Below are 12,488 nucleotides of genomic sequence, written 5' to 3' on the forward strand. Positions count from 1 at the left end.
CATGGACGGCTTCAAGAGGGAATTAGATAAGCATATGGAGCAGAGGTCCATCGGTGGCTATTAGCCACAAGGTATAGATAGGGGCTCTGGGGCAAGTGATGCTCTGTCTTCTTGGTGCTTAGGGGGGTCAACAGTGGGAGGGCTCTCTAATGTCCTGGCCCCACTGGTGGACCTCCTGATGGCACTGGTATTTCTGGCCACTGTGTGACACAGAGTGTTGGACTGGATGGGCCTTTGGCCTGATCCAACATTGGCGTCTCTTATGTTCTTATTAGGTGCATGTGGAGGAGTGGGGAATCAAATCCGGTTCTCCCAGATTAGAGTCCGCACACTTAACCACTACACAAAACTGATTCTATTCCTTTAAGAGCACCCCGTCCAAACAAAACAAAACAAAAACCCCTCCTACTTACCATGCCTTTACTGAGTAGAAACAATGCTCTGGAGGAAGAAAAGAAAGAATGCATCAAGATTCGCATGAAAACCGCCAATGCTGCATAGCAAGAAACACTAAACTCAGCTCTTTAATCCACTAAGCTAAAGTGTTGGAACAGTGGCAGTTTCAACACAGACCACACCACAAAACTCAGAATGGAATGAACGGAGCAGAATCAGTGAGCTCTGACTTCCACAACCGTCAGCTTTGGTTCTTTCGCAATGCTTGCGTGAAATATCTCAAAGGAGAAGAGCTTGCTGGAGACTCGTGCTGAGCCAACACAGGCAAAGTGCAGGGGCTGCAAGGTAATGGAAGATGCCAGGGAAAGCCAAGGTAAGTATAAAACTCCATTGGCTGTGTCAGAGTTAACAACATGAGGCCTTTTTATTTGGTTCAGAAATGGAAAAATGACCAGTAATAGCGGAAAGTGCAGATAACATTCCTCTTTTTTTGGGGGGGGGGAAGTTAACACCCCCCTCCATTTTATGTAACTTCTTAGGATTTTTCTGCAAACCTAGCAGGTCCCCCAATTTTGTATGGAAATTTCGTTTCTCTATACATTAAGTATAAGCAGATAGGGCCATGATGAGAATTAAGATGCACTGATATATTTAAAGCACACACCCGAACTAGCATTAGCTAATGTTACCACTTGTCTTGCATAAAAACTTTTGTGCTATACATTTCGAGTCAGTACAACCTTCCTTAAAAATCATTTCACTTCTTGAAAAAAGAAAAGTATTTAATAGGAGGGGTTTTTTTAGCCCTCTCCTAAATTTCTCATGTTTTCCATTGGAAAAATGCTCAGAAAAAGTAGTTTGCTCCCTAGGCTGTGGGAGGGGGCTTTCCCCCAGGCCTTCAGAACTCCAATCAGGTGCTGGGAGAGACCGCCCCCTCCACCTGAGACTTGTATGGAGCAACAGCCAGTCAGAGCAAGCAATACTAAGCAGTACTGGGACTAGTGTCCCCTCTAAGCTGAGTTAGTGTGAGCTAGCTCACAGTTTTTTTAGCCTCCAGCTCACACATTTTTATCTCCGCTCAGGAAGGATGGCTCCAGGGCAAACTAATTTATGCAATAGCCAAATCACCCGCTCACAGCTTTAATGCCAGTAGCTCACAAAGTAGAATTTTTGTTCACAGGACTCCATCGCTTAGAGGGAGCATCAACTGAGACAATACGGGTTGAGAGGAGGCTTCATGGTTAATGTCACAATCCAGCACAGCTCTATGCCATCCTTGAGAATCCTGAACAGATGAGGAGGGACTTACCTTGTGTATTCCGACCCAACCACCCGGGCATATTCTGCTCCAACTCCCAGAAGATCACAGGCTGACACTAAGTCTTTTTCAAGCGTGTGGAGTTGCTAAACCAAGAAAAAGAGAAACACATGCTCACATACCTGCTCACATTACAGAATGCTGGCCGTCCGATCAGGAAAGATAACTGCACCATTACAAAGCAGCTAACTGACTACCAGTGAACATTTTGTACTTTGGCAGTACATGGGATTAATGTCAGAGTTGGGATGGTTAACAAGTCACACAAAGGATATACAGTGCAATCGTAAGAACACTTTTCTGGGAGTAAGCCTCATTTAGTAGACTTAAGTAGGATTCAGATCAGACCTATTTAGGACTGAACTGATGGAGATATAAACAGAGCCTTTCAACATTTTATTGAAGCTCTGTGACAGTTCTCACATTTGAGATCATGTGAAACTTTGTCTTAAGAACTTGGTGGAGTTTCTTTGCTCTTCCAGATCTAGGACAAGGTTTTTAAACTCTCCACATTGCTCCCCTAGGCTTGCAAGCCACTGACAAATTCACACTGGAGGGAGAAATACAATGTGTCTCATTAGCCAATGTATTCCAGCCTGTGTTGTAGCTTCAGCTACATTGTATTAAGCTGCCACAACCTCCACCACCTGAGGGCAGGATCTGCTGCTACCAGAGCAGAGCTTCATATAAGCAATGGCTGCTAATTTCCAGGGAGGGAAATCCCACCAACACCACATTAAGCTCTGACATTTCAAGACCGCAGCCAAACCAAGGAATTCCACCACTTCGTCTACACACCCTTCCAACCAAGGCTGTAAACTGAGCCGCTTGCAGAAAAGAAAACTGCCCCCCAAGCAATCAGGCAAGACAAAGATTGCCCCTTTGGGTCGTAAATGACTTAGCGTCAAGTGTGTGGGGGAAAGGTAGGCTAACAAGATGGCGAGTGGTCCTCAAGGGTTCTCTTTTATTGATTTGACTTGTATCCTGCCTTCCCCGCCACAGCAGGCTCAGGACCGCACACAGAACATTTTAAAACAATAAAACAAGTTCAATAAAACCACAGTTGTACAGTACAATAATACAGTCATAAACAACAGTGTAAAGTGCTAGTGCTCTTTGTAGCCAATGGTGAGTAGTAGTAGTTGTTGTTGAGTCACACAGTCGAGTCCGACTCTTTGCGACCCCATGGACCACATCACGCCAGGCCTTCCGGTCTTCCGCCGTCCTCTGAAGTTGGCTCAACTTCATGTTCATTGCATCTATGACACTGTCTAACCATCTCATCCTTTGCCGTCCCCGTCTGCTTTGACCTTCACTCTTTCACAGCATCAGGGTCTTCTCCAGTGAGTGCTCCCTTCTCATTGGGTGGCCAAAGTCTTTGAGCTTCAGTTTCATTATCTGGCCTTCCAGGGAACAGTCAGGGTTGATTTCTTTTAGGATTGACTGATTTGATCTTCTTGCAGTCCAAGGGATTCTCAAGCGTCTTCTCCAGCACCATAGTTCAAAAGCATCTATTCTTCGGCGCTCGCCCTTCCTTATAGTCCAACTCTCGCAGCCATACATGACTACTGGGAATACCATTGCTTTGACCATGCGGACTTTTGTTGGCAGGGTGATGTCTCTACTTTTTATCATGCTGTTTAGGTTCGCCATCGCTTTCCTCCCAAGGAGCAGGCGTCTTTTAATTTCATGGCTGCTGTCACAGTCTGCGGTGATCTGTGATCCCAGGAACGTGAAGTCTGTCACTACTTCCACAACTTCCCCTTCTATTTGCCAAGGAGTGATGGGGCCGGATGCCATGATCTTAGTTTTTTTGATGTTGAGCTTCAAGCCCACTTTTGCGCTCTCCTCTTTTACCCTGAGCAAGAGGCTCTTTAGGTCCTTTTCCTGCCATCAGAGTGGTATCGTCTGCATATCTGAGGTTGTTGGCAAGTAGTAGCAGCATCTAAAGTCTAATATTGGCATGGGAACCGGTAATTTTATGGGTCTGCTTTCTCTTCCTCCCTGTGCTGGGGTTATCTCCTCTGACCAAGTTAACTTCAGCTTAGCTTTAGACGAGACTGCCCTGCACAACCCTTCCACGTACTTCCTTCCATCTTGTGAGAACACCACAGCTGACCTTACCCACCCAGTAAAATCGTCCTGCTACATTTTAACCTATTTTAGAGTTAGCATCCAAAACAAGCTTACTGCAAGCTGGAAGAGGAGGCGGCAGTGCCAGTATGGAGTCTGCTGGGAAATCTGGATGGCCTTTCGCAGCAACGGCTTCGCCGCATCAACCGAGTTCTGAAAAGCCAGAGACAAAAATCAACTCAGGTGCAAGGGGAGGAGGGAAGCAACACTAAGGAAAGACTTTAAAAGAGATGTGGTTAAGCACAACACAAATATTTTGGATGAATTAGCAAGTTTCCCATTATGTTGGTCATAATACTGATATAGATCAATGGTTACGTGTATGGAAAACAATTGTAAAGATTATAAAGGCAACTGGGTATAAAGAAAACATTTATAAAATGGTACATTTCTCCAGATAAGTTAGCTAAATTTTATCCTGACCTATCTAATGAACGTTGGAAATGTCAAAAAAATGTTGGTTCCTTTTTCCATATGTGGTGGACTTGTGATACAGTTAAAAAGTATTGGTCTTGGATACATGAACTGTTACAAAAAGTGCTAAAAAATACGATACCATATACACCAGAACTGTTTTTATTGAATATAATACCAGAAAAATGTAAACAAAAAGACTTTTACCTTATTATACATGTAGTAACAGCAGCAAGAATAGTATATGCCAAGTATTGGAGTGTGGGAGCTTCTACAATTCTGCAAGGCCTGCAAAACGGAGCTCTTCTGCCAGGCCTTTGGAGCCACCGGGAATGCCAACTGACATCATTTGGCGAAGAGCCCTGATCCACTGGACCTCTAATAAATGCCCGAGCCGATTCCCTCCTTTATGATGTCTGAAGGACTTTACAGCATCTGAAGCAGAGCCGATTCCCCCTTTTACGACATCTGAAGGACTTTACAGCATCTGAAGGAGACCAGCAATACTGACTCATAAGACGAGCAATTTATTATTATACTTGGTTTTAATATAGTATTTTAAAGTTGTATTTATTATCCATATGTGATTTGGGATTTTATCTGTTGTTAGCCGCCCTGAGCCGGCCTTGACCAGGAGGGCGGGACAAAAGTTTAACAAATAAATAAATAAAAAAAATAATGAATACTACTTAGATACTGTATGAGGACATCAACTAGATCAAAATGATGTAAAGAAAATTCCCCATATGTATGTTTATCTTTGTATGTCTGATATATATATAAAAAATGTTATATAAAAAAGAACTGAACTTTCTCCCTTTAGGATCCTCAATGCTAGCCGTTTCCCAGGAACACACAACTACAAATGCATTTCAGTTTCATCATCAAATCATTCTGACGGACTAAAAGCCAGATGAATAGAATAAAATCTAATCACTGATTTTTTAATGGAAAACAACTAGTGTTCCCTCTAAGTCGTGCTGTGAGTGGCCGCTCATTAACACAGGAAGCCCCGCTCAGCAGCAATCCCGAGCCATGTGCGGTCTTGCAGTGCCCATTGCCCGTTTTAAGATTACAGCAGTTCTATTCTGCTCAGGATGCGAGTTGCTCCGCACAGTAGAAAGAAAAAATTAGAGGGAACATTGAAAACAACACGTATCTTTTAAAAACAAATAGGACAATTAAAAGGGATAGTCCTAGATAAAACTGTCCCTGAGCACTGTGATTCTGTAAAGACACAGTAGCGAGAAAAAATTAGAGGGAACATTGAAAACAACAACATGTATCTTTTAAAAACAAATAGGACAATTAAAAGGGATAGTCCTAGATAAAACTGTCCCTGAGCACTGTGATTCTGTAAAGAAATAAGCAACTTTAACCAAAGAAAAAATCCCTCTTCGACTGCTAGCTCCCAAAAGATGTTGGCATTTGAAGAGGCAGTGTGTGAAGTCTACTCTTTTTTTCTACTTACCTCTTGACAATATAGCTCAGAGAGGAGGCTGGCTGCTTCAAACTTGACATCCTCAAACTGAGGAATCTGGTAGCATCCTAATTAAGAAACGTAAGAACACTGAGAGGAGCCCAACAAGATCATACCAACCGGTCCGTGTAAATAAAGCACTATCCCCTTTTTTACAGTGGCCAAAAAAAAATGCTAATGAGAAATACAGGAGCAAGCAGGCCTTCCCCCCATACCTGCCCTCCAGAAGGTGGCATCATAGTTAAGAGTCTCACAAATTACTGGGGAGACCTAGGTTCAAATGCCTAAATTGCCTGGAAGCGCTTAATCTTTACAGGGCTGTTGTGGGGTAGGTAAGGGGAAGAAAATATAAGTATGGGATTAAAATGTGATAGATCTCATCTTTGTGCAAACCAGACACCGGCACTAAGAGTGTTTTAAATCATTCACTACTCATACTGTAAGAGATCAAAACATAAATGAGCCCGCGCGCGGGGAGGGCGGGGAATAAATAAAATTAAATAAATAATAAACAAAATAAATTCACAAAGCCATGATACAGACGCAAGAGATCTTGAAAGCTTTTCGTTTGCCCAAAGGGTCGTGGTATTTAAAACCCAGGCACCCTGTGGCAACTTCTCATGGATATCAATCCCAATTTTCAAGAGACAGAAAAGGATACTTGCTGTGATATCAACCACTGTAAAAGAAATAAAGAAAAATTAGGGATTTCTGCAATTGACAGAATGGAGCACAGCGAAATTCAAAGAAACAATGTTTCAGCTCCTCCTCCAAGACACAAGCAAGTTACTTTTCCCCTTGAATATCCCCCACCACTAAAAAAAACCCGGGGGGGGGGGGGGGGGCAGAGCAAATCCAGGAAGACCAGAAATCCCTTTAGCGGTTGCTTTCTCCCTCTCAGCCCGACCTTCACCATCTACTTGAAGCTCCAACCTTTCAGATGTTTACTCTGCACAGCCTGGATTCTCCCTCCATTTCCCCCTTGTGCAAATGGAGTCTGTGCTTACAGATGAAGCAGGTAAAACAGTCCCCTTCCTTGCCTCCATCTCCCATCCATTCAAACATATCCTCTTCTAAATACTTGTCATAGGTTCTATACAGTGTAAATTTATTAGTATAAAACTCTATTTTCGTTGTTAGGCTGTTGTTTTCTTTTAAACCTAAGGCTGGTGCCTGAACTACCTTGTTTTTATTTTTGCTGTCCTGTCCCTTTTTCTTGTTGTGATGTGGAGATTAGACTGTGGATAAATGCATCAATAGAGAGGTGAAGACCTGGAGGAGGATGGAAACATGTGGGAACCCCACCTTTCCTTCAATTTTTCTAATGGAATAACTGGAAAATTTGTGGAACATTAGAACAAACCCCTATACGATATTCTCTCTTAAGGAATATTCTCTCTTAAGGATATTCTCTCTCTGAAGGCACGGGAGTCCCGCGGAGTATCCGAGCACGATCACACGGGAACATCTGGGAGGCGTAGCACTCCTGTGGCAAGCCGCCGAAGCCACGCAGTAAAAAACTCGTACACCGCATGTACTAGCAAACGCTTTGCCACGGGCCGCAAAGCCTCCCGGTGTGATCGCGCCGTCGCGTGGCTTCCTCCCCCGGCTTCCTCTTCGCTGCGGGGAAGCCGCCGTCGCGTCTGATCGCATAACAGCGCATCAGAATGCGACGGCGCAAATAGCCACGCTTCCCCCCCGCGTTTTCTGGCACCTCTGGCCGGGGCCAGAGAAAGTCTTTTTAAAACAAGGTATCACACACTCAAGAAGTATGAAGATTTTCATGTGAGACATGTTACAGTATTAAAAGAACAAGTCATGTGGGGAAATAATGTCAAAGCAATTTTATATGCCGCCTAAGCCGCTTGTCCTTCCATTTGGTTTGGTAGCTAAATAGATCCATTGTGTGGCTTAAGGGGGAGTTATGCATCCTCCGACACAACTGTTAAGACAAACAAAACAATATTGAACTGTCAACCTATGTAGCGGCTAGCAACTTTGGAAGTCTTAGAACTAGTTTGAAATCTCTTAAGGAACTGGGTTTTTTCTTAATTCAATACAGAAAATGACTGGCAACTGTGGATGTGATCATTTTACCTTGATATGAGAGTTAGTTTAACTTGAGAGCTTCCCCACCCTCTGGCTGTTGCAGTGTTTGTTAAAATAATATATATGACTGGTGCTAGGTTCTTTCAGTTTTTTTGGCTGTAAACTATGAAACTTCCTGTGCATGGCTGTGTATGCTTGATCTTGTTCATTACATCAACATATTAAAAAGTAAAACTGTATGCAAAATTTTTTTTCCAAGGATCTACTGTGTCTAATGTAATCCATAATTAGAATGCTATAAGGTATATGATGATAACACACTTCTGAAGAGTTCACGGTTCTCACTATTTCATTTACTACAAAATTGGTGTTTTCTCTTTTCTCTTTGCTCAGCTCTCAAGAGAGCAAACATTAAGATCCAGGCACTGACGCGACATAGGAGGTGCAGCAGCTTCTAGCTCTTTCAATAACGTCTGATATATTTGTAATTTTCCTGCAAAAAGCCAAGACATTTTTTTACTTTTAAATTTCATAAATATGCCAAAGAACTTAATTTTATACGCTAAGATAAAATAATGTATGTTACGTTGCTAGAGCAATGACGTAAGCTTAGCGTTTACAGGAAAGTTTTGCATATTATTTTTCATCCCTCCCCCAAATTTCCTGTTTTGCAATAAGAAGGTTGTTCCATGGCTTCAAAATCTCCACACATTTTACATCTCTATGTATCCACCATATTTTAAATTATCTTTAATATTGTGATGCCAAGATTTTCGTATTGCTCCTTCTCAACACCCCCGGCCACTCTTCCTTGCAGCCCAAGAAGTTCCATCCAAGGTCCTCCTCCCACTATTCATTATTATTGCACCCTTTATTACAGAGCTTGACAGACGCTTTCAATCTAAGAGCCAAACTAACCTGTCAGTTTTCAAGGTTACGTATTTTAAAGGCACTTCTTAATTATTGTCAGGGCTTTTTTTTGTAGAAAAAGTCCAGCAGGGACTTATTAGCATAATAGGCCACACCCAGCAGCAGAAACTCATTAGCATATTAGGCCACACCCCCTGACTGCAACACTCATTAGCATATTAGGCCGCATTCCCATATTACCAGAAGTGTGGTCATCCAGCCACAGCCACCTTTTGCTTCTTATTCTGTTTACCTTGTTTGTTGTCAAAACCCAGGGCCTTTTTTGGTAGCAGGAACTCCTTTGCATGTTAGGCCACACACCCCTAATGTAGCCAACTCTAATGAGTTCCTGCTGTTGGGTGTGGCCTATTATGCTAATGAGTTCCTGCTGGGTGTGGCCAACTTGGGAGCCAGCTGGAATTCCGTTCCTGTGCGTTCCTGCCCAAAAATAGCGCTGATTACTGCTAACACCAAATCTAATCCTAATTTCTTTTCATAGTTTTAATGTTATAACATAAGTGTCAAAGAAGGGTAACCCCTAGTTGTCACTACAGGCAAAAGCCAACACCAACCCAATCACTTCTTCCCAATCTCTCATTTCATTATTGCTTCTTTAAAAATTTACTTATACAGACTGATGAAATGAATATTCAGTATATACATATACTGAACTGAGTCTGTATAGGAAACATCTGCGTAAGAAACAAATTCATTCATTATCAGTGAATACTGTGAAGTTTATCTACAGCATAAACAAAAACGACAAGAACTTCATTACATTTGTGCCATACAACAGAACATACACTGGTGCACAGTGATCAATGTGCTTCCAGTGAGGATCACAGAACGATGCTACAGTAAAATAACTACCAAGCATATTAGGCAGCATGATGAAATTTCTAAGTGTTATGTCAATCTGGTGCCCAGGATTTGCAGAGCTCTACTTTACCATTCTTTGTCCTGGATAATCATGCTCTCTGTTTATGTAACACCCCTAAGTGGAGCCCCTTCCCCCCCCATTTACACAATCTCACCAGAGATGTTCAATGGCAGGAAAAACCTGAACTTTTCCCACACTCTTCCCCAGAACATACTGGGCATAATTTTTTTTAAAAAAAAAAACCTTTCAAATGAATAAAATGCTCTTCAGGGTAAGATTTTAGTCACCCAGAATGTGCAGTATGCAGATTTTAAGTAAGGCAATCTATAACACTAAAGAATAATTCCTGTGTATACTGTAGACCCATGCTCCCTCTAAACTGTGGAGACTTGTGAGCAAAAATTCTACTTTGTGAGCTACTGGCATTGAAGTTATTAGCGTACGATTTAGCTAGTGCATAAATTGATTTGCTCTGGAGCCATCCTTCCTGAGATAAGACAAAAATTGTGAGCCAGAGGCACTTTCCAACTGGATTTTGCCAGTTCATACAGCAAAATCCAATAACTCAACTTAGAGAGAACACTGCTGTAGACATCTACACCATATTTTCAAGCACACATTTCTTGTTTAAGCACACCTAACTTTTTAGACAATTAACCTGTGATAACCTACAAAAAAATCAACATTTTTATATTCACGATATCCAAACAAGCTATAATCATAGTATGATTTATTTAACTGTTTCTTTCCAAAAGAGACTGTTTACTACCAAACATTTTCTACATTTTCTATTTTCACCCCGTGCACCTTTTAAACATCGAAAACTAAGAAAGGTATGCTTAAGCCAAGCAGTTTGCATCTCTTTTTCTCTCTGGTACCTGAATACAGTGGCACTTCTTCATACTTTTAGATTTCATGAATACTCAAAAAAAATAACATATTTAACGTCATTTATAGTTTGCCTTTCTCACCAAGACTCAAGGCAGATGTCAGTAAAACCGAAAGGACAGGACATCCACAGGACAATTTGATATGCCAAATTAAACTGAAGCATTTCGCACTACAAAAACAGCAGAATGACTTGAAACTTGATAACAAAGCACTGCACGGATCCTACATGTGGCCTGAACTATTTTTCTTTGCTGTCACAGGATGCCAGTGACACTACCTTGACCGTACCGGGATTTGTCCAGCTTTGCTTTGACTCGTTACTATGCGCAATGCGGAAAAGTTAGCATCTGACGAAGAGAGCTGTGTTTCTCAAAAGCTGATGCTACAATAAAGCTTGATCCCGTTCGTCAGCCGTGTTGGTCTGAAGCAGTAGAACAAATTTAGAGTCCAGTGGCACCTTTAAGACCATAAAAGGTTTATTCAAGGCATGTGCTTTCATGTGCAGGCACACTTCACCAAATACATCAGAATGGCACGCAAGGCTCAAATTTATAGCCAGAAAATGAACAGCACACTGCATGTTAATTTGCTGTTCATTCTCTGGCTATAAGTTTTGAACCTTGCCTGCCAATCTAACGTACTTGATAAAGTGTGCCTGCACACGAAAGCGCATACCTTGAATAAATCTTTGTTGGTCTTAACGGTGCCACTGGACCAGTGTCCCCTCTAAGCTGAGTTAGTGTGAGCTAGCTCATAATTTTTTAGCCTCCGGCTCACACACACTTGCCTTAGCTCAGGAAGGACAGCTCCAGAGCAAACTGATTTATGCAGTAGCCCAACTGCTCACTCACAACGTTAATGCCAGTAGCTCAGAGTAGCATTTCTGCTCACAAGACTCCACAGCTCAGAGGGAGCATTGCACTGAACTCTTAAATTTGTTCTACAATAAAGTTTGGCTGCAGTCCCACACACTAAACAATCCACCTTCCACACAGTTTGGTGTAGTGATTAAACGCATGGATTCTAATCTGGGAGAACCGGGTTTGACTCTCTACTCCTCCACTTGCACCTGGCTGGATGACCTTGGGCAAGCCTTAGCTCTGATAAGAGCCGTTCTTGAAAAAGAGCAGTTTCTGTCAAGAGCTCTCTCAGCCCAACCTCCCTCCGAGGATTTCTGTTGTGGGGAGGGGAAGGGAAAGGAGTTTGTAAGCCGCTCTGAGACTCCTTTGGGTAGTGAAGGGCGGGGTATAAATCCAATCTCTTCTTCTTCTTCTACCTCACAGGGTGTCTGTTGTGGGGAGGGGAAGGGAATGGAGTTTGTAAGCTGCTCTGAGACTCCTTCGGGTAGTGAAGGGCGGGGTATACATCCAATCTCCTCTTCTTCTCCAACGCACTTCCCAACTGGATTCTGCCAGTTCATATAGTCAAATCGAGTTGGAAAGCGCACTCAAAGCGCATGGAGCGTGGATTGTTTCGGGTGCGCGATCGAAGCCTTTATTAGTCTTAAAGGTGCTCCTGGGCCTTTTCCCCCTCTGATGCCACCACGCGATCCACCTGGAGCTCTGGCTGGGGGGAAAAAAGGGTCTGGGAAAAGGCGGTGAACACACGACACTTCCACCCGACACCCCGTCCCCAGCATCACACCCACACACCCACAGCCCCCCCTTTCCGCGGGCGACGCACCGCCTTCTCGAGGTGCCCCCGGGCCTGCTCTCCGTTGCGGGTGTGGTGGTAGAGGACGGAGCCGAGCTGGAGGTGGGTGCGGGCCTCGACGCGGGCGGGGGGCTTGCGGGGCAGCACGGCCTGGAGGCAGTGGACGCAGAGGCGCACCTTGGGCGGGCTGGACGTGCGGAAGTGCTCGGCCAGGCCCAGCAGCGCCACGTACCACGACTCCGACGCCCCCGACGACGACGAGCCGCCCACGCCGGACGCCGCCGAGGAGGACGACGACGACGACGCCGAGGAGCCGCCGCCGCCGCCCCCCGTGGCGCTGGTGGTCGCGCTCGTCGTCGTCGTGG

The 12,488-nt window shown here is 43.7% G+C and overlaps 1 protein-coding gene across 1 annotated transcript in view; it reads right to left on the reverse strand.

Moving 5' to 3' along the window:
* Positions 1-12,488, reverse strand: part of MAU2 (MAU2 sister chromatid cohesion factor) — a 58,708-nt gene that overhangs the window by 43,267 nt on the left and 2,953 nt on the right. The window contains exons 2-7 of the mRNA XM_015415523.1: positions 12,154-12,472; positions 6,403-6,420; positions 5,733-5,798; positions 3,905-4,000; positions 1,706-1,800; positions 414-441 (exon numbers count right to left, since the gene is read on the reverse strand). Of these exons, the coding sequence (XP_015271009.1) occupies positions 414-441; positions 1,706-1,800; positions 3,905-4,000; positions 5,733-5,798; positions 6,403-6,420; positions 12,154-12,472 (622 nt within the window). The remainder of the gene's footprint in view (positions 1-413; positions 442-1,705; positions 1,801-3,904; positions 4,001-5,732; positions 5,799-6,402; positions 6,421-12,153; positions 12,473-12,488) is intronic.

This window comes from Gekko japonicus, unplaced genomic scaffold (assembly GCF_001447785.1).
Source record: "Gekko japonicus isolate JY-2015 unplaced genomic scaffold, Gekko_japonicus_V1.1 scaffold1726, whole genome shotgun sequence".
NCBI lineage: Eukaryota > Metazoa > Chordata > Lepidosauria > Squamata > Gekkonidae > Gekko > Gekko japonicus.